Source organism: Dermacentor andersoni, chromosome 10, assembly GCF_023375885.2.
Source record: "Dermacentor andersoni chromosome 10, qqDerAnde1_hic_scaffold, whole genome shotgun sequence".
Taxonomy (NCBI): domain Eukaryota; kingdom Metazoa; phylum Arthropoda; class Arachnida; order Ixodida; family Ixodidae; genus Dermacentor; species Dermacentor andersoni.
Genome location: NC_092823.1, coordinates 25,780,461 through 25,807,855, shown reverse-complemented (window position 1 = coordinate 25,807,855; position 27,395 = coordinate 25,780,461). Strand labels below are relative to the sequence as shown.

The window sequence follows — 27,395 nt, the reverse complement described above, 5'->3', positions numbered from 1 at the left end:
TTCTGTTGAACAGAGAAGGAGACAGGACTAAAAGCTCGTAAGCTTGACAGAGGTCCTGCCCCCTTTATGAACTTGACAGTACAGTACACAGACAGAGATTATCAATTTTCCAAATAAACACTGAAACAAAATAACAAAACACTTTGTAAAAAGCTTGGCACCTGGACCAAAAAGTCCGGCGCCTAGACAGCAGCAATTCAATTTTCCAACCAAATATTTGTACCGTCCTGAGCAGCATATACAACACGATAGATGTGATGGCCTAGCACAGCTTTGTCAGTTCCACGGGAGAGTAGGTTTCATGCGCCGACTTTTTTTTATTCCCAGGCACATTAAGTGTTGCTGCAGCTCAGGTGTGGTAGCTCGGCAGGCCTGTTCCTAAAGAAACGTACTATGAGCTGAAATAATGTAAAGACTAAGTAAATAAACGGTTATTTTAAACTCTCATTGAACAACAATGCAAACATACTACGTCTTAACTTATCCATTAGGTAAACCTACATCCCAGCGTCAGCTACGCGAAGCTTTGTCAAGTTCATGCCTTACACGAACCTTCAAGCGCCCACGAAACATGCTGTGCACTCGTGGCCTCTCGAACAAATAATCACCTGCTTGAGGAAGTGGCAGCTCACGGCAAAATGTGCCCGCGTATCAGTAGACGACCGCTCGGCGTTATCGCTAGCACACATGCACGCCTGCATTTCGTACCGACGTATCGAAATCATAAGTTATAAACGCACGTTTTAGCTTAATTGCGAGTGCGTCTAATACAGTAGCCGTTCCGATTGCGGCACTGAAAAGAAAACGAGTCACCGGAGTGAGTAGTATCAGTTGGCTATCTGCAGTTCGAAGCAAAGAGACAAACTATTTTTCTGGTAGCGATATATCAGCATACCGATGACGTGCTTAGCTTACACTTCGATCTTTCCGCTTTACAGTAACATTCAGCGTCACTGATGCCGACTGCAATAAAAACATCACGGAAACGCACACATATGGTATGCGGCTGCATTTGCACGGCACACGTTTGCAAGCATATACTTCGATCGCGCCACCTTTTGTTTCACGCCAACCGCCATAAAGTGTTTGGCCAACACAAGACATTCGCCTTCGCCTTCAACGAAGCACCGCGATATAGCATCTCAATCGAGGAAACATGTGATAAGCTCAAGCTGAGCATCGACAAAGTTCTGGATCTATCCACCAGCATTGCTCGACGGCGCCGCCCCATCAGGGGCATCGAAAAGGCGAATATTGATAACCCTTCGAAATGATATCCTACATAGCTGGCTATACGTGCTGAGGAAATATCTAATGAGCGACATAAATGAAAGGAAGCGAGCGTTTCTCATTTCTTGGTTACTTAAGTCAGCAGAACAGAAATGCTAGAAAATCATAGGGGAGTAAGCTGTTGGTCTTTAGTTCAAATGAACTAACGACGAAAAATAAAAGGGGCACAGAACTTTCAGCTGGCGGAAATCGAACCCATAAACTCAAAATAACGTGTATTGTTATCTGTCTGTTGAACCCAGTTGTCCCTTGCGTATCTCCGTGTAGCGCACTAAGCCTTGTCGAGATTGTTACTGTGTGCGTTGGATTGCATTGCAGACAACACAGCCTTTGTTTCTGTCGGTGCAGGAAGAAGTAAGCTCGTTGCGAGGGCAACTTCTGAGTGTTCAAGAGGAGAATGCGCAGCTGGTTCACCAAGTGAGTGTAATGTATAGACGTACTCTTTACCGGAAGACGTGCTACTCTGAACAAAAAAAAAAAAAACTAGAAGAAAGGGGTTTAACCGAGGGGCCCGATTTTTATTTGTCGCATCATAAGAAGCCAATGAACACTGACACCAAGGACAACACAGGGAAAATTACTAGTGCTTAATAAATGAAATAAAGAAACGATAAATTAATGGAAATGAGAGTGGATGAAAAAGCAACTTGCCGCAGGTGGGGAACGACCCCACAAGCTTCGCATTTCGCGTGCGATGCGCTACCAATTGAGCTACCGCGGCGCCGTTTCCCCATCAACTTTCTTCGGTATTTATCATGACTAAGAAAAATCGGGCCCCTCGGTTAACCCCCTTTCTTCTCGTTTATTACATAAGGAGGGTCTCGAATGCGGCGACATTGATGCCTTCAGGTAGCAGGTGTGGGTTTATTGACCGGTTGCCTTCACTCAAAAAGATCACGTCCTCGTGACGCCTGCGGCAGAAAGGATGTTCCACATCCGCCGCCAAGGTCTGTGAGTGGTGGCGCTGGCTAACACTCCCAGGGTTCTACTAGGAAACATAAATACCCAAGAAAGTTGATGGGGAAATGGCGCCGAGGTAGCTCAATTGGTAGAGCATCGCACGCGAAATGAGAAGGTTGTGGAATCGTTCTCCACCTGCGGCAAGTTGCTTTTTCATCCACTTTCATTTCCATTAAATTATCGTTTGTTTATTTCATTTATTAAGCACAATATTTTTCCCTATGTTGTCCTTGGTGTCAGTGTTTGTTGGCTTCTTATGACATGACTAATAAAAATGGGGCCCCTCGGTTGACCCCCTTTCTTCTCGTTTATTACATAAGGAGGGTCTCGAATCCGGCAACATTGATGCCTTCAGGTAGTATGTGTGGGTTTATTGACCGGTTGCCTTCTCTCAAAAAGATCACGTCCTCGTGACGCCTGCGGCAGAAAGGATGTTCCACATCCGCCGCCAAGGTCTGTGAGTGGTGGCGCTGGCTAACACTCCGAGGGTTCTACTAGGAAACACAAATACCCAAGAAAGTGGTTGGGGAAACGGCGCCGCGGTAGCTCAATTGGTGGAGCATCGCACGCGAAATGAGAAGGTTGTGGGATCGTTCCCCACCTGCGGCAGGTTGCTTTTTCATCCACTTTAATTTCCATTTATTTATTGTTTCTTTATTTCATTTATTAAGCACAAGCAATTTCCCCTATGTTGTCCTTGGTGTCAGTGTTTGTTGGCTGCTTATGATATATCTGAACAAAAAAGAAAGAACACTCGGTATCATTTAGTGCCACAGAGCTGAGATCTTTTGATAAGCCATAGCGAGCCCACGTGCGTGGTTTCTTGGGCTTAGTCCTACACCATTATGCAAAGCTGACTGAATACCGAAGAGAGGTTAATGTTCCGTGCAATGACTCCAATTACTGAACCATTAGCCTCTAAAAGAGAAACCAATCGTCCCTTTAGGACAAGCGTTAAGTTGATAAACGGTTACACTCCCAGCTCGTAGTACTGAGGAAGCCAACAATGTCCCCTTCGACGCACTCCACTGTGGGCTGAATGTTTACATTTACTTCTGCTATTTAGACCTACTGCTTTACGCGTGGGGCCAACCCTTTCGTCTAACGAGTTCCCTACGCGGGAGTGACTTTTCAGCTTTTATGCTTCGAGGAAATGACCATGTGGACACAGAACTACCTGGGTTTGTTTTGTTTGAAGATTGTGTTACCGTTGTCGCACACAGCAATGAAAATATTTGAAGAAACCAGTGTTTTTATTCACTGCCTCACTTTGCCGCTGTTACACTGTATTTGCTATAGGTGTCGACGGCGCTCGTTAAATGCTGCTCAATGCAAGCGATATGTTGCACAGACATTGAAAAAAACCTATCTGCCTTTTAGGAAACAAATCCAAGATCGAGATGTTGTCTGTGAGCACCTATACTATGAAGCTTCTTTAAAGGGCCCCTGAAACACTTCGGACAAATTTTACAGCTACTTCGGACAAATTTTACAGTACAGCTTAAGCAGAACATTCGCACCGCAATTTAAGTGAAGCGTTACATATTTATGGAGCTACAAGTGATTACAAGTTACCCTCCTCCCTAGCCATGCTTTTCCTCCTCAACTCGTTCGCCGACAGATCGGGGCTAAGCTCCGCCTTCACTGGTTCTGCGTCACGATGCGACGTCACATCGTCCACTTCCGGTTGTTTTGGAGCCCGCCCCCGCCCACGCGAAAGCTCTCCGCTAGCCGCTTCACCGTCGACCCCAAGCGAGAGCTATCGAAGCAGCGTGCTTTGCGAGAATTCTGTCGTAGCGCCGAACGTGTCTGGTATTCCGGTAATCACACACTAGGTGAACTTTCGATGGAACGGTGGAGGCATAAACTCAAGCTGATGAAGTAACTTTAGCGTAGACGTACGTGAGCTGCCTGATACGGGTGCCTGCCTCCACGGTCCAGCCACCCGTTGGCGCAGAGCTTAACCATCCAAAGAAAGAGCTAATATTGCTCTAACCAAGTGTAAAATATTTTAAACATTTACAAAAACAACGTGTTAACGATTACACTCCTGCGAAATATTTACACCAGCAGCAAAGAAGAATATATTTTGTTACTGCTACCGTGTGTGGTTGAGCTATATGCCACCAGGTGAGAACCAGGTGAGGTGCAAACTGAGAATCCTTTTGATGCATCGTAAGTGCATTCAGCCTCCTCAGCGATCACCCAGTGATCACCGGTGGCGCAAAAAGCGCCGGTCGCCATGCTGTCTGAGTGTCGCATTTCAATCGCTCAGCACTATACGTGTGTCCGCTTATGCCGAAATTTGCAGCTGCTGCTTGGTATGACATTACAGCATTAGCTTCTTTTGTGGGTTACAGATGAATGCTTTATTTAAAGGGGTACATCCATATCTTGTCGTTTGCTTGAAGACAGGCGTTCACTGCATTGAAGGACGATGACATATCAAACTCCGCCTGCTAATGTGAATGTAATTTTGAATGACTGAGATCAACACACGTGAGCACTTCCACGTATCGGTCATTGCCGCGCCGGTGAAGTGGTTTTTCAAGCGCCTGATTTTGCATGTCATAGAACAAATTTTCTCTGGATTTCGAAAATATTTTACAGCAAGGTCTGTAGTTCCCAGGCCTAGGGATATTTCCCTATGGTTCTCAGCACCGCGTCATAGAAATATTCCCCTCGGAGAAGTGACAGATTAAAAATGCTGAAGCTGTATAAACGAGTCCTCGCGCTCTTGGGATAATCTAGGGATCAGTATACTGGCTCACGGCCTCTACGAAGGTGGCGTTGCAGCAACACCACGTCGGAATTTACCGCCCGCTACCGTAGAGGTTTCCAGCTGACCTCCGACATGGAGGTTGAATAACACGACGTGAGAGTTAGAACTCACGCAGTAATTCTTTGAAAACCACGAGCAAGGGATATTCTCTATCGGAACAAGCTGTACTTAGGATAGCACTGATTTTACAATTAATCATCATTAAGTTTCGAAGAAGATAGGCGATTTCGACGTACCTTCCATTGTTATTTGACATCGATCACGCCGTCACGCGCTGGCCATCGCCGCCAGAATACCGTTGCGGAACGGAGTCGCCATAGCATCTTCGCTGTAAAATGTAGGCTGCACTGTGAGCCACCTCTCATGCCTGCCATGCATCTGTCCCTGTCACGTCGGTGTCGCTGGAAACGACGCACCACACACCTTGGCATCGGAGGCATAGATCCGTCACACGCTCATGGGTGTCCCGAATAAAAACCTGCTGAGGAAGCTTCGGTATGTTTTACATTTGCCAGCGTCACACGTTTTCGGTGTCTCAAGAGCGCCTTTGGGAGTAACAGCCACTCCGCTTGGTCGTATGTTCACCAAAATGTGTTGAGTACACGCCGGTATGACTGCATAGTACGACATTCGTCATTGCCAGCGTGCCACTGGCGATGATGCGTGCTGCTACGCCAATAGCCACGTCGTTGGAGGTATCGTTTAATATTACTTTTTGCCTCTCCATTCATCGTGTGTAGAAGTGAAGCTTTAGTGCAAGTAACGAGACGAACGAACGTAGTTTGTAGGCTATTACTGGGTCTTGCCGGTGCGTGTTCGAGTTAGCCGGAGTCGAGGGGCACTTAGAGAAATGAAGGCTTATTTACATTATTTACAGGACTGGAAACAGGTAAAATAACAGTAAAATGTCGTCATTACGGGCGGCAGCAAATCGGGCTTTGCGATCCTCGGCAAGAACGTTCCTCTCTTCTGAATGTTTCTCTGGCTTATAACTCCTTCAGTCCGTCGGGGTCGCGGCATTTTTAGCCAGCTGTCGAGCCCGTACAGGTATCGTCATGTACATCCAGTCATCGGGCCCGTGCAGGTGTCGTCAAGTTCATCCAATTTTTGGGCCCGGGCCCGTGAAACCGGCGTCATGTTCGTCCAATGGGGACACTTCATGGCTTCTATTCTCTGATGGCTGCCTCCGTCCGGCGTTGCCTGTTTGCCTGGAAGGCGCTAAGCTAGAGCGGACAGTTCGTCTTGAACGACATTCCAGTATGCAACCATCATTTCCCATGGCAAGGGTCAGCGACCCCGAACGGTGCCGGCTTCCAGTTGCTGTTTCGGGAAGCGTCACGCAATGGGAGACAAAATCTCCACACGCGGCACATGAGATAGCCAACCTGTCTTACGAGTCCGATAGCATGGTCGACGTGCACCTTCACATCATAATTGCCGTGCAACGGCGAGTGGTTGCGTTCGAAGAACTTGACCAATACTCACTCTTTAGTGGTCCATATCTAACAGGTACTCCTAGCCCCGAAAGTTCTCAGTTACCGGTGAACTGAATTCGGTGGCCTTGAAGAACGCCGATGAAGCCTGTGGTACACTGGCGACGAGCTTCGTGTGACGAACTGCTGGATCCTGTGACATGGAGAACGTACGTTAAAGAAAGAAACAAACAAACAAAAACATAGCGTTGCCCCACGTGCCAGCGCAGGCTCTAGACTCTCCGCTCGCCACGCTCTTACTATATCAAACTCAACCCTGTAGGACTTTTTTTTTTAATAATGCAGATCCAACCACCTTTCTAAACAGCTTCCCATGTCTCCTCGAATGCCGACAAGGCCAAAGTGATATTATCGTTGCAAAAGAACCTTTAAAAAATTCCACAACCAATGAAAGCTACTATGATAACCATATGCAAGCAAAGTTTTCAAGCTACGAGGGTAGCTCTCAGCCTATAATAAAGCTACATACCTCGTTATTCAAAGGAAGGAAGGTAATACGTACAACTAAACGTAAGGCTATAAATAACCAGTGCTTCAACATAAGTTTTGCCGCTTAACTTCATGAACAGCCTGCTCGTACTCTATCACAATGGACTGCTTGTCGTTTCTACTGATCCCACTGAACAGCCTCGTCACCTTTACGGATGCCTAATCAAAATTACCCCAATTTCGAGGTCACTATTCACAACGCATACCTGCATTTCCGGCAGACGTTTCCTTCTTTGGTCCGTACAGGACACACCTTAAACGAATAAAAAACTTAAACTTACCTAACTTACGCACTCACAAGAATCTTTTAAGAAAACCGTGCTTGCTATTAACTACTCCCACGAACGGTTAATCGAAAACTTAGAACGCTGCCACCATCAACACACACGAGCGACCAAGTGACGGTCTGTTTCCTTCCGTCCGCACAGGATGCGCGCTAAAGGAACTACCGGCGCTGCACAGTGTTCTTGCTCACTGAAAGCCAACGCGCTTAGCCTTTATGAAACACTTACACTTTCAACATGGGCTAACTAATACGCAAGCGCGTTACAATAGACCTTTGAAATAACTTTTACGATTGAAGTCACTCACAGAAAAAAAGAAACCCTAACTACTCATTAGCGATCACTTCGCGAGACTGAAGGTTTACTCAAAAGACATCTTTCAAACTTCATTGCTTCTCAAACGAAAACCTAAACAAAGCTCATTACCTTCTGAAAGAAAGATTAGTATGAAATTGAAAAAAATTTCTCAAATGCCCAAAAAATAAACAGAACTTGTTTCCTCGGAACCCATCTTTTGTCGGTCGCTCCCATAATCTCACAAAAACAATTTTTCAGCATGACTTGAGGTGGTAGCACCCTGAAAGCTAGTCTGGCTATCCGGGAACAACAAAAAGATGACATTCCGTCGACTATTTCCAGTCTGCTGCCAATTTGAGTCCTGGCGACGTGCTTTGATTTTGACCTCGTCGGGCCGCTTCGCGTCTCCCTACCACCTCGTCTCGTCCCGCCACCTTGCGCTCCCTAGAAATACATGCTGCACCCCGAAAAGAACGGCGGAACGACTGGGACCACAATTGCTCCGTGCCCTTTCCGCGTTCGCGCAGAGTATGCTTCTCTTACTCGTTTTATCTGGTAGCCCGAACGCGCTTTAAAGGCAAATGTTGTCAACGGTGATCGCACACTTCTTTTTCTTGCGCCCCGCTCATGCTGTTTGACGCTTCCCACTTTCGTAGGCTACATCACACTCTCCACCGCGTCCCGATCTTTACAACGCTGCTTTATAGAGTGCGTTTTCTTTGAACTCACTTTTATGCCATCTTCTGGCGCCTCGCGAGCTGGCCGTTACACATCTCGTCGGCCCGCATTACTGTCCCATCGGCACACTCTGAATACCTAACTAAGTCTTCTCTATCTTTCCCTAGACTTCACGACTGTCGGACAGCTTAACTGACTCTGGAGCAATGCAGCAGTCTCTCCTTCAGCTAACTTGAGAAAGCTAGCGGGAAAATTGAGACGCAAAAACGACAGGAAGAAGAGACACCACAACGCTAGCAAGTGACATATATCTGGAAACACGGATCCACCCTCGATCATCAAACCGCCGACACAGGCACATTGCTGTTAGCACGGTACAAATTCTTTAAATTTATGAACACACCATTTTGATTTAATTACCTCATCTTTAAATTCAGCCTTTCCGGTGCAGCCGCGGGGGTCCCGGGTTCGAGTCCCAGACCAGGACGAAGTTTTCTTCAACTGCGAAGCTTTTCTTTTTAGGAACCCCTATGGGTTTCGTTTGTAGCATTTAGCTAGGTTTGGGTGGATATCTCATTTTCCCTTTATTAAGTCTTCTTAAGTAATAGCAATTAAATATTGCAACGCTTGCAGTGAGGCATATACATGGATAAAATGCCGGAAAAAATACTGGTATGCAGCAACAAAAATTATCATCGCTCAGCCATGTTGACTTTTGGTCTAAGCATGCAGAATATGAAGAATTCTGGAAAACTTAGGCTACAAGTTTTAGGCGAATTACATTACTAGTGATTGTTAACGTCGATGTAAAATGTGAAAGTATATGTTAACCTGCCTACTAAAGATGGCATTGCATAGTGGCAAATATATCTTCAATCCGAGGAACAAATGGTCACTCTGTCGTAAACGATAAAGGAATCAATGCTCAATTCTTATCCACGAGTTTTGCATCAGGTTTCTGATGGAGAGAGTTTGGTGCTGGTTTAGATACTTAAGATTGATCTCAATTTAATGCGCGCAAAGTCAATAGCCAAGACGGACGTAACACTATATACGAAAATGTCGCTGTGAATACAACTGCGCCTTCTTAATGCACACGCAGAAATTAAACCTGCAGGTTCGCTGCCACACAGTTATTTGCCCTTTTATTTAGAAAGCTAGTCAAAGCTTGTCATACCGTTTCTCGAGAAAAGCAAACGAAATAAAGTAGTGATACATGAGGGTGCAGCTCTGCATCGTGCTGGAACTAGAAGAATATCTCTAAGAGCGGCACTCTTTTCTTTTTCTATAAGAACATGTTCATTTTATGGGAACTGTTCCTCTAGATTCGAGAACGCGAGTAAAAATTACGCGCTGAACCTCCTGTGAAGGTTATCTAAATGATTCGTAAGCATATGCTACTATTCACCTGCTGTTTCGTCTTCGTGTGCTGCTGTGTTTGGTATAGTTGCAAGAAACACCGCGAAAGAATCGCGAAACGAATAAGCTCGGTTGTAACACCGAAATGTTAACTGAGACAACGAAGAATAGGTGAGTAGTTGCAATGTTCCGGAGTAGTAGCGGGAAGAAGTAAAGAAAGCCTTGGGAACTATGCAAAGGGGGAAGGCCGCTGGGGAGGATCAGGTAACAACAGATTTGTTGAAGCATGGTGGGCAGATTATTCTAGAAAAACTGGCCACCCTGTATACGCAATGTCTCATGACCTCGAGCGTACCGGCATCTTGGAAGAGCGCTAACATAATCCTAATCCGTAAGAAAGGGTACGCCAATGACTTGAAAAATTATAGACCGATCAGCTTACTGTCCGTCGCCTACAAAGTATTTACTAAGGTAATCGCAAATAGAATGAGGAACAACTTAGATTTCTGTCAAGCAAAGGACCAGGCAGAATTCCGTAAAGGCTACTCAACCATAGACCATATTCACACTATCAATCAGGTGACAAAGAAATGTCCGGAATATAACCAACCCTTAACATGGTTTTCATTGATTACGAGAAAGCGTTTGATTCAGTCGAAACCTCAGCAGTCATGGAGGCATTACGGAATCAGGGTGTAGATGAGCCGTATGTAAAAATACTGAAAGATTTCTATAGCGGCTCCACAGCCACCGTAGTTCTCCATAAAGAAAGCAACAAAATCCCAATAAAGAAAGGCGTCCGGCAGGGAGATACGATCTCTCCAATGCTATTCACAGCGTGTTTACAGGACGTATTCAGAGACCTGGATTGGGAAGAATGAGGGATGAGTTAATGGAGAATGCCTTAGTAACTTGCGATTCGCTGATGATATTGCCTTGCTTAGTAACTCAGGGGACCAATTGAAATGCATGCTCACTGACCTGGAGAGGCAAATCAGAAGGGTGGGTCTAAAAATTAATCTGCAGAAAACTAAAGTAATGTTTAATAGTCTCGGAAGAGAACAGAAGTTTACGATAGGTAGCGAAGCACTGCAAGTGGTTAGGGAATACATCTACTTAGGGCAGGTAGTGACCGCGGATCCGGATCATGACACTGAATGAATCAGAAGAATAAGAATGGGCTGGGGTGCGTTTGGCAGGCATTCTCACATAACGAACAGCAGGTTGCCATTATCCCTCAAGAGAAAAGTGTATAACAGCTGTGTCTTACCAGTACTCACGTACAGGGCAGAAACCTGGAGGCTTACGAAGAGGGCTCTACTTAAATTGAGGACGACGCAACGAGCTATGGAAAGAAAAATGATAGGTGCAACGTTAAGGGATAAGAAAAGAGCAGATTGGGTGAGGGAACAAACGCGAGTTAATGATATCTTAGTTGAAATCAAGAAAAGGAAATGGCCATGGGCAGGACATGTAATGAGGAGGGAAGTTAACCGCGAGTATTTAAGGGTTACGGTCTCGATTCCAAAGGAAGGGAAGCGTAGCAGGGGGCGGAAGAAAGTTAGGTGGGCGGATGAGATTAAGAAGTTTGCAGGGATCACATGGCCACAATTAGTACATGACCGGGGTAGTTGGAGAAGTATGGGAGAGGTCTTTGCCGTGCAGTGGGCGTAACCAGGATGATGATGATGATGATGATGATGATGATGATGAGCAATGTTCACTCATGTTGTATGATATCGTGTTTGGAGGATGCCGCTGCTTCGTGGAAGATGAACACTGGGTGATGCGTGCCGTAGTACGTGACGTAATGGAACAGTGCCACGTTTGGTAGACCTCGTACCTAGACGGGGTCGATGAAGTTGCGTCCTCTCGATGCGAACCATTATCAGAACCAAGAAAAAACTGCGCAAAAAAGGACAAGACAAGGAAAGAACCACACGACACGGGCGCAGTGTCGTGTGGTTCTTTCCTTGTCTTGTCCTTTTTTGCGCAGTTTTTTCTTGGTTCTCATAATGTCATACCAACTAGCCCCTCACCGTACGCTTCTAGAACCATTATCGACTGTGATCAACCGTACTGCGGTGCCGGCTGTGTATGGCACGGCAACGCGGGCCCTATATTGAAAGCGACTTGCGATAGGGGCCCAGTGCGCTGTGTCTTAGCCGCTTAGTTCGCGTTGAAGCGAGAAACAGCACGAAGGTTCATTCGCTCGCTGCTCCGGGCCCTATCTTGAAAGCGATCGTGTTACCTGGTGTACGGACGGATGGACTGACGGGTTTCCCCGTTTGGGCAGATATAGAAATGCTGAAGCATTTCAAATAAGGAATCTGTGGTTTGATGGGATCTTAATCCATAGAAACAGGCCCGAAATATCCTGTTTGCATTGTTGGTTGGTCTACGGCGACTAGTCGTAGCAGTCGATGATACTTTCTGCCTGCTTTCTGGTTTTCGCAGCTGGAAAGCATGGAGAAGCGTGTGTCTGACACCAAAGCCGAACTGCAGGCACAGGAGGACTCGTCAAAGCAAGAGATGGCTGCTCTTAAGGTGAGAGAACCCTTTATACCGTATGTCCCAGCTAATGTTAGCCAAGATGCCTAAAGGGAAAAAAAGTTAAAAAGAAACAGGATTCTAGATACGATCACAAGACCTACGGTGATCTGTAGGTATTATTTTTATTTATTTATTTTGTTTCCGCAAGCAAGGAGGTACATGGTTGTGGCGGAAAAACAATGGGAAAAAAGCTGCAGAGAAAGCAGCTTGACTGGCCCGTATCGTATGATCGTATCTTGCACCGCGTATTTCTAATCCTTTTTTTTTACCAGTTTGGCTAACGTTAGCTTGGACACATGTATTTCGAAGGAAGGCTGTAGATCTCGATGCCATACCAAGCACTGTATATTACTTCTATAAAAATTTAATAAGAGCTTCTGTTTTACATATTGCACTGAAAGGTTTGGTAATACTTCTTTTTTGTCTGGTTATATGGAAAGCAATTGAGTTGGTAGGTGGAAGTGTGTCGAAGCTACTAATCTTGAGGCCTCCCGTTTTGCGCATGTTTCCTGGAAATGAGTTCCAGTAATAGAATTTGTTAAATGACCATCATTGTCATGATTTAGACTACCAGCCACTTGTTCACAAGTCGCTCCGTTCTGCCTGGCGCACCCCAGGGCACAGGTCTTGGGCGCTTGTTATTGTAAATAAACTAACAACGTATCAGCCAGTACACACAGTTAGAATTGTCTAAGGTGCCTAGTTGTGTTCTCGGCAATTACTTAATTCGTAGATTGCGCTTCCGACCTTTTTGGGGCATTACAGAGTGCGCCCTTGCAGGACTATCAGCTTGATAAACATGAAACTAGGCAGGAAATAACTGTGTTTCGGGAGCGCCATGATAAATGTATTACAAGTTTGTGAGTGCTTTGGCGCTGCCATAATGAACAGATTTGTGCTGAATGACGCTTTTCTCGATGCTTCGTCGGGCTACTAGAGCATTTGCTATTTACGAAGAATTATGAATATCTAGGTGATATTTCAGACAGAGTAACTACGGTATGGTTAACAGCTGACCAACTTTCTAAATTTTTTGTACCTAACAAGTGTCTTAACAAATATCCATGTTTTCATGTAACATTTACAGAAATTCACTCACGATACGCGACACCCTAATCGGAAATTTGAGCGCAGCTCTATACGTGATTTCGTTTGGCGATATATTGGCTGGCGCAGACAATCTGTCTCGCGCGCCGCATTGCAAATGGAGCGAAGTGTGGCGTGACTGTCTCGCTAATCGGGTGATCGCGAGAGGCTGCGAGTGGATGACTCTTGGGCGCGATTCACAGCAGCCGCCGCAGACAGACATTCGCTCATGCATCGCGTTTTTTTTTTCATATGTGGTACCAGCGGACGCGCTCGGCGCATGCCTTAACGGCGGCGTTATTGGTGGACAGACGACACACGCTACTCTGGTACCATCGCCTAGGAATCGTCGCCGTAGGACACATCTTGCGCGGCTCTACGCTTTTCTTTACACGCTTTCGCCATACCCTCCTCCTCCGTTTTCCTCCTCGCGCTCCCTTCGCTATCGCCCTCTTACATCACCCACTACACTCCGCGTTCGGTTCTTTCATTCTTCGCTGTGCTCGTTCGCTTGTTTGCGCCGGGAACGCCGACGGTCAACGTAGGAACGGGTGCCTAAGAGTTGCACTCTAAAGAGTGCATCGATCAGCAACCTAAACTTTATAGTTGGTAGAAAAACTGCGCGCGTACATGGCTATATACTTTTATGATCTATCATTAACCGCACATTAAGGACAGGAGGGTCAATTTTAGAGCGAACATTGTAACTTGTAGCACGTGTTACCTCGGCTGTCTAGATCTAGAGGCGCTTCGTAACGCACTCGCCGATGTCTGAAGGCAAAGTTCTAAGCTCCCGGCGCCAGCTAGCTATTTTTGTGCGGCGTGGTACGCAAAGGTCGTGAAAGGGCGCATCAGGTCTTTTGAAAGTGTTCTGGAAGAGTCGAACTCGGCCGTTTTAACAGAAAATCGTTCAGGGGCTGAACGGGGACGGCGCTGGGCGCAGCGACTTCTCCGGCGTGAACTCTGATTGGTCCATCATTTAGTTGTGATATTCTGCAATGTCACAGAAGTCTTCCGGAATTCTTTTCACATAGATGTCCAATTTGCCTCGCGAGCTGAATGGATACACCGTTATGCTGAAGCAGCAGTGGCATTATTTTATAAATAATTGGAAGGTAGTAATGAGTATCGCCTGGTACTGATAGATGATGTAAACTGAAGAGGTTAGAAACGCATGAAAAGACGGCATGTGCTAGCGCAATCTTACCTGTTCGGCCATTAAATCGCATCTGACGAACTTCAGACTTTGCCCTGATACTAGTTTTTAGTGCTGTGAAAAGCGAAGTGTGCAGTCGAAGATGTGCGCTGTCGAAAGCGCACTATGCTGTAGCGGTGATAATGCTGCCGGAGAGGTTAGGCCGTCATACCGCCCTCGCTGACGACCGCATTGATAGTTTGCTTCGCATCGAGTCGATCGGTCGCTCTTCTCAGGTATCGCAGCTGCGTGAATTCTAGGAAGAGGTGCACTTGCGTACAAGCTTCCTCGATGGCCTCGGCATTCCGGCGTTAGAATACGAAGTCATGTTCTCTCGATCCCCCAAGATATCGCCATTCTATAACTTCAGCGCATAAAGAAGGCTGATAACGACGACGAAGCTGCTCTAAGGTCACGACACGAGGAGGTGCGAAAGGTCATGACGTTTTTGTAGGGGCAAATAGAGAGCAGGAAAGAGAGGTAGGCCTCCCGTTCGAGGTCCCTACCGAAAAACACCTCCTTAAACCCACGGCCAATGCCAACGCCTTCTACCGCTTCAGATACCGTCAGTATAAGCGCTCCCCACAGGGCCTGCATATAACGACCATCGCTGCTGTGCACTGAGCGATCACCGTGACCACGCAATATGGGACGGCGATGTCACATTGTCAGCCGACGAGATTAGACGGCGACGAACTGGCAAGAACTTTTGTTTCAAATGCGGCAGAGAAAGACACATAGCACGAAAGTTGCCGCAACGTAGCGTGGTTCAAGCGCAAGTATTTATCGAAACGTCATCGTTTAGCACTTTGCGCCATGTGAAAACAAAGCAACTACAACCCATTTACCGAGAGCAGTCACACGCTTGTCAACCAGAAGAGTAAAAATAATGACAAGTCACCAGTGACAAGTGCTCCTGCTAGCAGTTCTACGACGGCACATTACGTGATGCAAAGAGTAACAGCATGGGCATCCGAAAAGCGCAATTGCGTGTTAGTTCGATTACTGCTTGACCCCGGCAGCCAGAGCACGTTCAGTCTGAGCGACCTGTCTAAAAGGCTCCAGCTGCTTTCCCTCGGGACAGAAGATCTCCCTGTGCTGACGTTTGGCACTTCTCTGCGTTCTCCCCATTACAATTGTAGAAGCGACAGGCTCAAACTTCATGGTCGTTTCAACTCCCGCAACATCGCGTTAGAAGGGCTCGGGGTACCTGAAGTCTGCAATGTCAAGACTCCAGCCATCAGACAAGATATTGTCGCACAATTGCGTGAACGTAAGATGCTTGTCGCTCCTGGGCATCAGCTGGGTGATCGGCCTACACCGACAATCAGTGCTGAAGAATAGAACGCTTAAACAGGGACGTATGCGCAGTTGAGACGGTGTTTTTCTGGCTAGTGCAAGTTGTCTAGCAAGTCAGGCACGTCAATGACTTGCCTAATTGGAACTCCACCACCTCTGCCCTAATGGTTGCGCATGAGTGGAAGGGGTATGCACCATATGACATTGCTGACCTGCTGGAGAAGTGGTGACTCGATGCGATAGGGATCACTGACCCTCAGGATAACGCCGGTGTTTGTCAACAAGCTGCAGTGACCCTGTTCACACAGTACGTGAGCAAGGAAGCTGGATGTTACATGTTTCCTCTCATGATGAGGATTTGAGGTGACTGAATAGCACAATGTGAAGTGTTGCCTAAAACCGGCTGAGACGATAGATTCAAAGCTTCGAATTACAGCGGGAGCTACGGCAGGAGTATGACCACACCATTAGTTAATACTTCAAAAAAAGTCATGCCGAACATGTAGGCAACGCTCTAAATCCCTGAGAAGACCGTTTCCTACGTTCAGTACCCTGCAGTCATCTGGCGAGGAGCCGTCATTACGAATATACGTGTAGTGTTTGTCGCCTCTTCCCATGAACATGACGAGTCATGGTCAATGATACTTTGTACAAAGGGGTGAACCTTGCTGCGGAGTTGTTGTAATTGCTTGCAGAGCTCAGGAATAACCCAATTATCCTGAAAGCGGACATCTGCAACGCTTTCCTTCAAAGTTCAAGTGGACAAGAAGACCGCGACGCTCACTGTTTTCTCTGAGTCGACCGACTCCCTAGCGAAGAGGGGACAACACCTTCCAGTGTCCATTGACGAATGACTCGTGTGGACTTTGGAGTGACGTCTGTCCATTTTGTTCTATCTGTTATATCACTTTGCTACATTACTGCAGCATCGCTTTGAAACGCGGAAAAAGACGCAGTCGATAATACCTGCAAGTCTACAGACATCCCTCTTCGTGGACGACCTCGTCATAGGAGCTTCCACTGAAAAAGAGGCCTGCAAAATCCGCTATTTTAGCAGACGTAAGTATGGGGCTGAGAAAGTGGCGCTGCAATTCCAGCGTTCTCTGTCGTCAATTCCTCAATGACGACACTTCTCTTCACAACAGCGGAGCAGTCAGAGCAGCAACATAGTTGTTTGGCTCAGTATGTGTCTGGAATGCTGACTGCATCTTGCTTGTCAACATAAACGTTTCCGCAGACGTCCTTGCGCACTCAGCCACGAAACTCACCACTCTTCAGTCATTCACAAGAATCTACAATTCGTTCGGCCTCTTGGCTCCGTTCGTCATCCGAGCGAAATTATTGTTCTAGTACATGTGGCAAACGAACTGACTGTAGGACGAGCCATTACCAAAAGACGTTCAGGAACAGTGGAAAGCTGCACATCCGAACTATCGATGCTCTACTCGCTCTACACACCACACTGCGTAATTTATTCCACTCGGCGACAGATTCCACTGTTTGAACTGCACCTGTTCTGCGATGCTAGTGCGCTGGCGCCCGGGGTAGCCGTCGACATGCGTTGCCAGATGGAAGGAAGAATCTTGAACATTCAGCGGCTCATGAGTTATTGCTGTGTCACCCCTCGTAAAGCTACCACGATGCGATGCCTAGAGCTACTTATGTGCCTGTTGGTTGCCAGGTTGTGGAGCTAGCTACGAGGAATTGCAGAAACATCGTGCTGTCGGGTCCTTTTTCGAGCGACTCATCGATAGACCTATATTGGATAGCTGCTGACGTGAAACGATGGGAATCTTTCTTGAGAAACCATGTTCTAGAGATACAATGCCTGACGTCGGGGTATCCGTGGAGGCAACCCGCAGGCAAAGACAACCCAGCAGATTTGCTCTCTCGTGGCGCATCAGCCCTGTCACTGGCCCGCGAGACTCTGTGGTAGACCGGTCTATATTGGTTTTGAGGGGCTCATTTGCGATGGCCTGCAAAGATTCGTTCTACAGCTTCATCTAAAGTCCTTTCTAGCGAGACCAGTGAAATAGCATCTTGCCCCACCGCAGTAGTTGCAGCTACTGCGCTCCCAGAGAAGTCACTGCTTGAGGTCGCAATTTTTGGACGCCTCTCCCGATTACTCTATGTAGCGGCTTGGATCATTAGATTTCAGCGGAACGCTTCACCGAACAAGTCATTTTCTAGCGGACCACTAACGGCGTCAGAGTCGCACCAGAGTGATATTTATTGGTTGAGGCTTGTCCAACACCTCGCGTTGGCAAGCCAAGTCGCGGCCCTGAAGTAAGGACTGCTAGTTTCCAACTCCTCCAGTGTGCTGACGTTACAACCGTTTATCGACCTTGACAGACTACTTCGTTTAGGAGGCCGACTGCAGCAGATTAACGACCTGGAGGAGTTGACGCATCCGAGCTTGCTTCCAGTAGATCACCGGCTCACGACATCTTTGTTGATGCAACGCACGCACGACTCCTACGTGAAGGAGTTTAGCTCACCCTCCCGGATCTTCGCGAAGGCTTTCAGATTCTCAAGGAGGTCGCACAGTAAAGCGCGATCTGAACGTGAACATACCATGCCGCCGATAGCGCTCAGTTCCCGAAGTTACCCCTAAGCACCCCTGCCTAAGGAAAGAGTCGGTGCAGCAACGCCGTTTGAAGAGGTGGGAATTGATTTCTGTGGTTCCCTCTACTGCCGTGCTAAATCATCCGCGGATGCAAAAGTGTATATCGTGTTATTTTCTTGTGCTGTGATGGGAGCAGTATGCCTGGAGTTGACGACATATTTGAGAGCGCAAGCGTTTTTGCTCGCCTTTAGGCACTTCGCTACACGACGTGGAATTCCTTTCATCGCTCACTGTGAGAACGCTAAGGTATTCCCTCGCAGCGACAAGCAACTGTGCTCTCTTATGAAAACAACGTCCGGGACAAGGTCAGCTCTCACAGAATCGAATGGCATTTCATTGCGGAATGTGCGCATTGGTTGGGAGGCTTTTGGGAACGTGGGATCTGCACAAATAAAGATGCAGTAAAGCGTTGCCTGGGACGGAGCAGCTTAAGTTACAACAAAGCTTGCTGAAGTTGAGGCGGCAATTAACTGTCGTTCGCTCACCTACCTGGTAGATGAAGTCACATTCACAGGAATTCTGACACCCTCATGCTTCTTAGTCGGTAAGTGTCTCGTCGCTTTGCCAACAGATCCAGTAAATGCTTCTCTTAGTGCTGCTGCGCTAGACTTTCGACAACGAGCTCGTCATTGGGGAGATTTACTGTGGAGACTCTAGAAGTGGTGGACGAAGGAATATCTTCTGTTTTTACCCGCTACTCGACACATCAAGCCTATGCCGTCGTCGAACGTCCGACAATCTTGTCGTTGGCGAGGACGTAAACGCCTCGCGTCTGGAATGGAAGATGGGCTGCATCGTTAGGCGCTTCCATGTGTAGACGGTATTGCATGGTCCTTCCGCATATTACTGTCGAACGGCCAGCAAGTCCAACGTCCTGTGAAGCGGTTTCATCTCCTGGAGGCGCAAATGTGAAAACAAGCCGAGGGAGTAGTGATAACAAGTGACGAAGAAGAAGAGGTTAAGAATGCGTGAGCGGAGGGCTCGTGCCAACGCCACCTTAGCAGTTTGATCGGTAAACCGTATCTGACGGACCTCAGTTTCTGTCTTCAACGTATATCTAATGGAGATAAGTGCATACCGTATATGTGTTACCTTCTTCGGTAATGATAAAAATATCTGTGAAGCTGAACTTATTTAATTTCGATGAACTGGAAAATATCTCATATATTAGGCCGTGCTGGCACTCTAATAGTCGATAGTGACCTAAAATTACAGGGCAATACCCACTGCTGTCGAACTGAAAAGAGTATGTATAAATGCGCCGGCGTATTACGTTCACACATTTCGATGACGTCACGGCGAAATCGAAATTCGTTATTAGTGCTTACTCGGCAACTATGTTGTGAAGCGCTTAAGCACATACGGCAGGAGCTGTGCAGTTTATTAGGTAATGATAGTAGGGGATTCATAGTTTTTGGCCGGTTGTGGTCGGATAGCGATCCAGTGTTCTCGTACATTGTTCGTGGCACATACGACCACAATATGACAGCAATTTGAATATCAGAGAAGGTTCCTTAGAATAAAAAATAACAGCGCTTTCGATATCCATCAATACTAGTGGCGGTGATCCACGCAGGAGATGATTGCACTCAAGGAGCAAGAACTGGCGGAGCAGCGGGAGCGGCTCTCCACCATGGAAGAGAATTTCGCCCAAATTCGCCTCGACTCCGATCACTCTACAGTGAGCCTCTTGAGAAAGGTGAGACCACGCTAGTTCTCTGCTTATTTTTAGCTGCTCTTTGGGCTAAGATATGATACATTCTTCACGAGTACCGATGGAAGATTCTTGAGGCTATCATACATTCTCAGGTAATTAACTGTTTCACTACGTCGCTTTTGTTAACTCGCAGAGTAGCACGTTTCGTCATTTACAGTTTCTAATATACATCAATAGTTTGCAAAAGCGTAGATCGTCTTCAGTCGTCTTCTTTTCTGATGACTCCGCGACCGACACGTTTCATTAAGCACTGAAACTTCAGTACTACAGTCTAATCTACGTGCAACTACCGCATAGTACTGCACATGGTTGATTTCATTTCAAAACATCGAAAGATAAAGCTGCAATTACCACTAATCCTGCTTTTGCGGTATACTAAGCCAAACATCAGTTGAGCATGGAGATTGTTATAAAAAGAAGCTGCCTAAATAAACCTTTCAGTATTGCGTGATAAATAGATGCAACAGATTCTTGCTTCTGTTAACAGCCGATCGCTGCCGCCGTCTCTGAAGTGCAACATGATGCATGCCGCCTGTTCACTCCTGTGCTTTCATAATAACTACCCCTGATGTCGAACATGAGTGCGTCATTTGATACCCTTGACCACTTGTGTACATTTAACAAACATCATACAAGCTTTGTAAAATCGTGCATGCTTGAATAAGCTTCTCTGATTACTCACGCCACGCAGGCGTTACCGCAATAAAGTGAATTGCCGAAGAGGATCACCTGTTACATGACCTTCAGGGTACATATGCTTATTACATATGAACCATATGCATAGTACATATAAAGCATATGCTTATCCATTGTTTCAGAACAATTTATTAAAAAACAGTAATAACCTTTTTATGCGAAGTATTGTGACTGCATTGAGATCAGATTTTGCGGTAGACTATATGACCGTTTTCAGGGACGATCCCGAAGGCAACCCACTCTTTCATGAGCTGATCGTGAAACCAGTGCAATCTAACACAGTGTCTGAAACAGTAACCTAGGACTGCATTTTGACCGCACTGCTGTTACCAAACGCTCACATAGCGCTCTGTGTGGCCTTCAAGCTCGGTACAGCGCCAATGAAGCATTTAGCGCTTGGCACAATCCTTCTCAGATTTAATGGTTAGTGCACCTGGGTTCTTCCAATAACGCATGCACATTGACGTTAGCGAAGACGCCCATTTGGTTTATAGATGCCCTGGCCGGTGAATCTGCCACTGAAACCACCAGTGATGTCAACAGTCAAAACACTGTCGAAACTGCTGTCCGTGGACCAGTGAACCGCGGCTAATATAAAAGCGTAGAATCGTAGGCGAGTTGGTGATGCATATTTGACTTCGGTGAAGCGCAGCAGATCGGACCAAAGGAAGACGAGACAGGCCGGACAAGTGCATGTCCCGCCTGCCTCGTCTTTCATTGGTCCCGCGTATTGCGGCTCGCCGAAGCGAAATAGAGAAATAGGCCAAGCTGTGGTAGTTTTGTGTGTGCTCTGCATACTCTGGCAGTGTTAAATTGAACGTAATCATATACTCCAACAGCGCAATGTCACACACAAATTTCACCTTCACAACCTGTTCTGTGCGTTCAGCGTCAGAAAATTACTACAGTTCGTCAGCGCCTTTCTGTTACTAAAGAACAATGCTCCGCGTTAGGTAGCGCTAAACTGGAGTTGTGGCTGATATTTATTTCTCAGCAACAACAGATAGCTGAGCAACTTTGTTGGTATTCAGGCAGGGGTAGCAAAATCAATTTAGGGCCTATTTGATTTCTGAACCGAACCCGCATGAGTGACCGCATAAGTAAACGCTGGCGAGCGTTGCAAGAGCAATGATATGAATCACAAAGAGGTGTGCATCACAAAGGGTTGGCGATAGGCGCGATCTGCACAACTAGCAAGGTCATGATTTAGCTTTTAAGCTTTCAGATTCAGCAGGCTCATCGTAATTGGGAAATCCAAGCGAGCTTTTCGTACAAGCCATCTTAGCATTTGGATTTGGAAAAATGGCATTACCCGCAGAATTATGACACGAGGAATTTTGGGCTATCGGAGCGCGCGAAACCGAAGCTGCGAGGCAAAAGCGAGCCAAAATCTGCGCTACTCGAGGCGATGCTCTCCTAACGCCACCCAGCAGCGATCGCGCTGCCGCCTTAATTCTACTCCTCTCTGTCGCAGTTCTCGAGTCAAATAAATATACCGGTATAGTTATAGCTGAAATATTTTTTCCTCTGTGAGAAGACGAATGCACTTTCCAGTGTCAGGCATTCCTTGCTACATTATTTACCATGCGCAGAACTGAAAACAAGGCACAGTTAAGAATGCCGCCTGTGATCTGGGTGTTACAATCCGCGGTATATGGTTTGGAGAGTCGGTTCCCTTGCGGGAAAATAAGATTTTGATTGCCTGCCATTCTCGCGTGTTCGCGCGTGCAGGCTCTGGAGGAACGCGACCGGCAGGTGAAGCAGCTGTCGCAGTCCCTAGAACAGGCGACGCGCGACTTGGAGGACCAGAACACCATAATCGAGGCACTGCAAACGGAGCGCCGCCAACGGGACGAAGACAGTCAGGACGGCGGACGAACGGCGAGGCGGGGCGGCCGTTGGCTCGACCTGCAAGGAAAGCTTCGGGAAAAGAGCTTGCTGCTCAGGTTCGTGTGCTGTGGGCAAAAAAAAAAGATGAAATGCGAACGCGGGAGCGAGCGCCCAAAGCACATCTGAAGAGACAGTGCGCACCGTCGCCCAGTCATCACCAGAGATGCGTGGACGTCGGTTTTGCCGGCCGGATGTGAGGATGCCCGCCACAGTGCGCTCCTTTTCTTTTCATTTGCTCGCTTTGAAACAGAATGACATAAAAGAACGCGGGAGCAGTATTATGGCAGTAGAGTGAGCTTACCTCACTCACTCACTCACTTAGAGCGAATGAGCCTATCTTGTGGTGACGGGCCAACAACGTGCACGGCTGCACTACGCCTCCAGTTGTGCTTCGGACGCGCGCTCCGCTGTTGGCGTTTCACTCTTTTTTAATACTACAGTGAATTGCTCCTTTATAAAGTCGTGCATTGGGCAATCTAGTCGCCATTTTTCGCCAAACTAAAGCAGAGGCCGACGTCGAAAATGGTCATGCATAATCATGCCGCGTCTCAGGTCTACTCGCCCATACAACAAGCATAGCAGCTCCCGCGAGGTAACTGCTGTCGACGCTGGCGCAGTCGGCAGCCTGCCACTTGACCATTCCATACAAGTGCGATACAGGCTCTACGTGCGTGCTGCATGCGTGTGTGCGTAGGCGCCGACTCTGGGGGTGCTCCGGGGCCCGAGCCTGCTCCCAAGTTTCCCGGAGGGAGGCGCGACGCCCGGCGATGCCGAAGCCGTTCCTTCACCGCCCCCTCCTTGAATTGTGATTGCCAGAGTTCTGTCAACTACATCATACGAGGTTTCCATTGAGCTGCCCCTATCATTTCACTCAAAATTGTGGTGTGGCTAAAAATTTAGTGTCATTGTTCGCGCGGACGTGCATGGCCCTTTTATTTCATACTTTCCCTTCATTACTGCAAATCCTCACAACAGGAGGAATAGGCCATTAGACGCTACAGCGGCGGCTACCGCATCCGTAATTTCTCACTTCAACCTTTAATTAAATTTCCGCTTTACGCACCATGGACAGACTTAGCTTATTTAAATATATGCACGGGACAAAGTTAATATCTTGTTTTAAAGAGAGGGAAGTAGCCAACTAAGAATTACTTTAATGCTATGAATAGCCTATGCTTAGAAAATGAATATCTTGCTCTATGTTCACCTCGCTTCAAAATTACTTTCTGTGATTTTCTGACCCTAAAAAAAAAAAGACATGCTGACTTCAGTGACCCCTTCGGTAGCACATTATATGAACGGCGTGTGGAATGCTCGTGAATGATACGTGTCTCGGTATTATTTCTGCTTCCAGTAGGCAATGCTAAAATTGGTGAAAAAAAAAAAAAAACCTCTCCTTATAATTGACAACATTTATTAGGTTTGAAAACATTGCCACTAGCATTCAGAAGTCATAAATATATGTAATTCCTTCAGTAACCGAAATTACGCCAAGCTGTATTGATTCCAAATCAGTATCTACAGCAGTCATGCATAGCAGCGCTTATCCTCAGATTCACGTAAAAAAAAAAAGGGAAAATGAGGCAGCAGTTTCGCCGGAATAGCAACGCAGTATTAGTGTTAGCGAAGCATAACACAATAACACGAAGGAAGAGTGCATCAGGGACAGACACCAGATTCCTGGTGGTGCGAGAGGACTCAGGCTGTGAAATTAAATTCTATCCTACAATGAGGTCTTGCAAATACTCATATAAGGCTGTCACTTCAGTGAACAACTCTCCGACGTCACGCGATGTTTCTTCAAGTGGACCTGTTATTAAAGGTAACATATATGGGGTTCAAAAAGCTGGTCTGGCCGCAGCTCTCCCTCCCTCCTCTCCTGGGAAAAATGAAAACTTTCCGTCTGTGCGTGCACGTGCCTGTGAACGCGTGTGTCGCTGTAAGGTCGCCATTCTATGAAAACTCCAAAGTTCAACTTGCCACCCGTAACCCGACCCGCCATTAAATTGCAGGATGAGTTCGCTCGCGTTGAGGACAGACAGCGACAACAGTTACTGAGCAACGCAGTTTGCTTCCAGTCAAGGCCAATTACGAGCATTGTTTGTGTTAATGTCCCTTCGGTTGTATTACTGACGTGGCTAAGTCTTGCGAAAAAGTAGATAGCCGAGGAGCGGCTTACACCTTAAGTCGGGCCTGCTGTTTTTTTGTTTTTTTTTACCTAGATTGGGGCAGCGCAAAATTTAAGCGTGCACACCTGCCTTCCTGCAGTCAGGTTTAAAGTGTGTTCATTTCCAGGCTATATGCCTAGGCTGCAGAGTGCAGTTTTTCTACGTGCTGCACTTTGTTTGTACACTTTTTTGTCATTAGCGCGCAGCTGAACAAAGTGCTAGAAGCATGCGTCAAAGCCGCCGCCGAAGTGATTCGAAGCAGGCAGTCAGCCGTTCTTGCTTCATCAACTTCCAGGAGCGTGCAATCCATGCTGGGCAAGGTGGAGGAAGAAGCTCGCCTCAAAGACAAGCAGCTCGCGGAAGCTGTGGCTGCTGCCAGGAAGTATGAGCTGGTGAGAGACAGTTTCGTATTTCCAATGGCTACGTTTGGGTTCATTGGTGGCAGTGCACAATCGTTAACGGTAATGCCATGAATGAAAATGCATAGACCAGTGGGGTGGAGTGTCTTCGGTAAGAACGATGCTTTTTCTATACCTTTCTCGTATTTCACAACTTCTTCTGGGGCAAATTAGGTCGCGCTTAAAGGAATAACCGCGCTCTACAGAGAATAGAAAAGTGAGAGGATGAATGCCGCGGCGCGTTCGTCCTGTGGCCTTTCCTGTGGCTTTCGCTCTAACACTACAGTAAATACTTTAAAGAACAACGAGAAAGATGTAGCAAATGAAGCAATTATTTCAAAATTACGCATAACGATTCCGACTATGAAAACGTGAAGTTGTATGGAAAGTTCTGAGCTTTACAACCGTGGCTGGTAAGCACCTAAACGTGAAAAAAAAAGAAAACATGCGGAATTTTGCTGAATGAAAGTGGGTCAATCACGCTCAGTCAGCCGCCACACAATATCACGTACCGCAGTACATGATTGCCGTCGCGTCGACCACGCCCAGCAAATTTAGCACATGAGAAGTCTCTTACTATAGAAAAGAAATTTACAGGTTCATCAACTCAGTGAATGTCCTTCGCTCTTCAATGCGCAACACGTGCATTTCGGCCAAGATATCCTCAAGCTATTTTATGCCATATTATATGGTGTTCACTCCCTAAGTGACTGCGGCGGCATTCATTGATTTCATTTTGTTTGCGGTGAGGAAAGGGCGAGCTTCAAAACTGAACGCTGGCCTAGTTGGTAGCGGCTGGTAGTGTGTGTGATTAATGCGAAACGGCACACGCACACGGGGAAAGAAGGCACTGGTGAAAGAAGGCAACTATCGCCCAATATTTATATGACGATTATGACGATCTGTCTTACTTCGCAGGAAGTGAAATTTTTATATAGCAACAATGGGCGCGCAATGAGAGGGAACGTTGCGCTTTGTTTACGCACACTTAATCAGGAACGCCTTGAAGAAATTTCGAATGACAACAAGGTATCTTGGAATGCCTAGCCCCACGTGCCAGCACAGATACGAAAGGACGGAAAAGTCAGTGGTACTGAAAGTCTCCTCATCACATTCGGAAATCAAGTATTTATGCGACCCATAAGAGCAGTGTCCATCGCGTCGAGCGCCTGTCATTGTGTTCTTACCGCTGGCATCACGTAGTTGCGAATAAAGTTAATATATTTTACACAGCCAGAGTAGCATCATAGACAGCTGGATATCTGCATATTGAACTAACAGGTGAATGTGGAGTTGTGCTTTTCGTAATACGCACCAATCACCTAGTCACGCTGCATGGCGACTATTACATCACACCGCGCAAATTAATGAAGAGAAGGTTTGTGTTTCCAGTCGCCTTTAGACTTATCTCTGCACTCAGTGGCGACCAGTATTGAAATTTCTGTATACGTGAGCGAATAAAACTTATCGCAGGCTGCTTAAAATGTGACAGAATAAGCTATCGCTCGGTGATTAAAAAAAAGAAAATCTTATTGTTGAATTTGCGGAACTGGTAAAGCTTACTGTGCCTGCTAATTTAAGTGCGCTGAGAATCACTGCTGTTATATGAGCCGACTCGTTTCCAGGGCGAGTACGGGCTGTCGGACGCCGTTGCAGAAATACGAGATCTCAAGAGGCAGTTGGAAATTCGCGACCGGTGAGTACAGGTTCGCTAAATGCGAATGACCCGCCGTGGTTGCTCAGTGGCTATGGTGTTAGGCTGCTGAGCACGAGGTCGCGGGATCGAATCCCGGCCACGGCGGCCGCATTTCGATGGGGGCGAAATGCGAAAACACCCGAGTACTTAGATTTAGGTGCACGTTAAAGAACCCCAGGTGGTCGAAATTTCCGGAGTCCCCCACTACGGCGTGCCTCATAATCAGAAAGTGGTTTTGGCACGTAAAACCTCATAATTTAATTTTAAATGCGAATGAGAGCAACAAATTAAACATTAAATAAAGATCGCTCCAGATTGCATACATGACACGGATATGGAAATGTGAAGGAAGCAGATTTCTTTCGTAATTTTTATCTCATCGCACATTTTTCTTGACGAATTCTCCCTTTGGAATGTAGACAACAATTTTTTTCGCACT

General features: G+C 46.8%; 1 protein-coding gene across 1 annotated transcript in view; it reads left to right on the top strand.

Moving 5' to 3' along the window:
* The window catches only part of LOC126519208 (uncharacterized), a 136,681-nt gene that overhangs the window by 1,691 nt on the left and 107,595 nt on the right, over nucleotides 1-27,395 (top strand). The window contains exons 2-7 of the mRNA XM_050168825.3: nucleotides 1,639-1,707; nucleotides 12,090-12,179; nucleotides 19,968-20,090; nucleotides 22,536-22,750; nucleotides 25,158-25,254; nucleotides 26,886-26,956. Coding sequence (XP_050024782.3) covers nucleotides 1,639-1,707; nucleotides 12,090-12,179; nucleotides 19,968-20,090; nucleotides 22,536-22,750; nucleotides 25,158-25,254; nucleotides 26,886-26,956 — 665 coding nt within the window. The remainder of the gene's footprint in view (nucleotides 1-1,638; nucleotides 1,708-12,089; nucleotides 12,180-19,967; nucleotides 20,091-22,535; nucleotides 22,751-25,157; nucleotides 25,255-26,885; nucleotides 26,957-27,395) is intronic.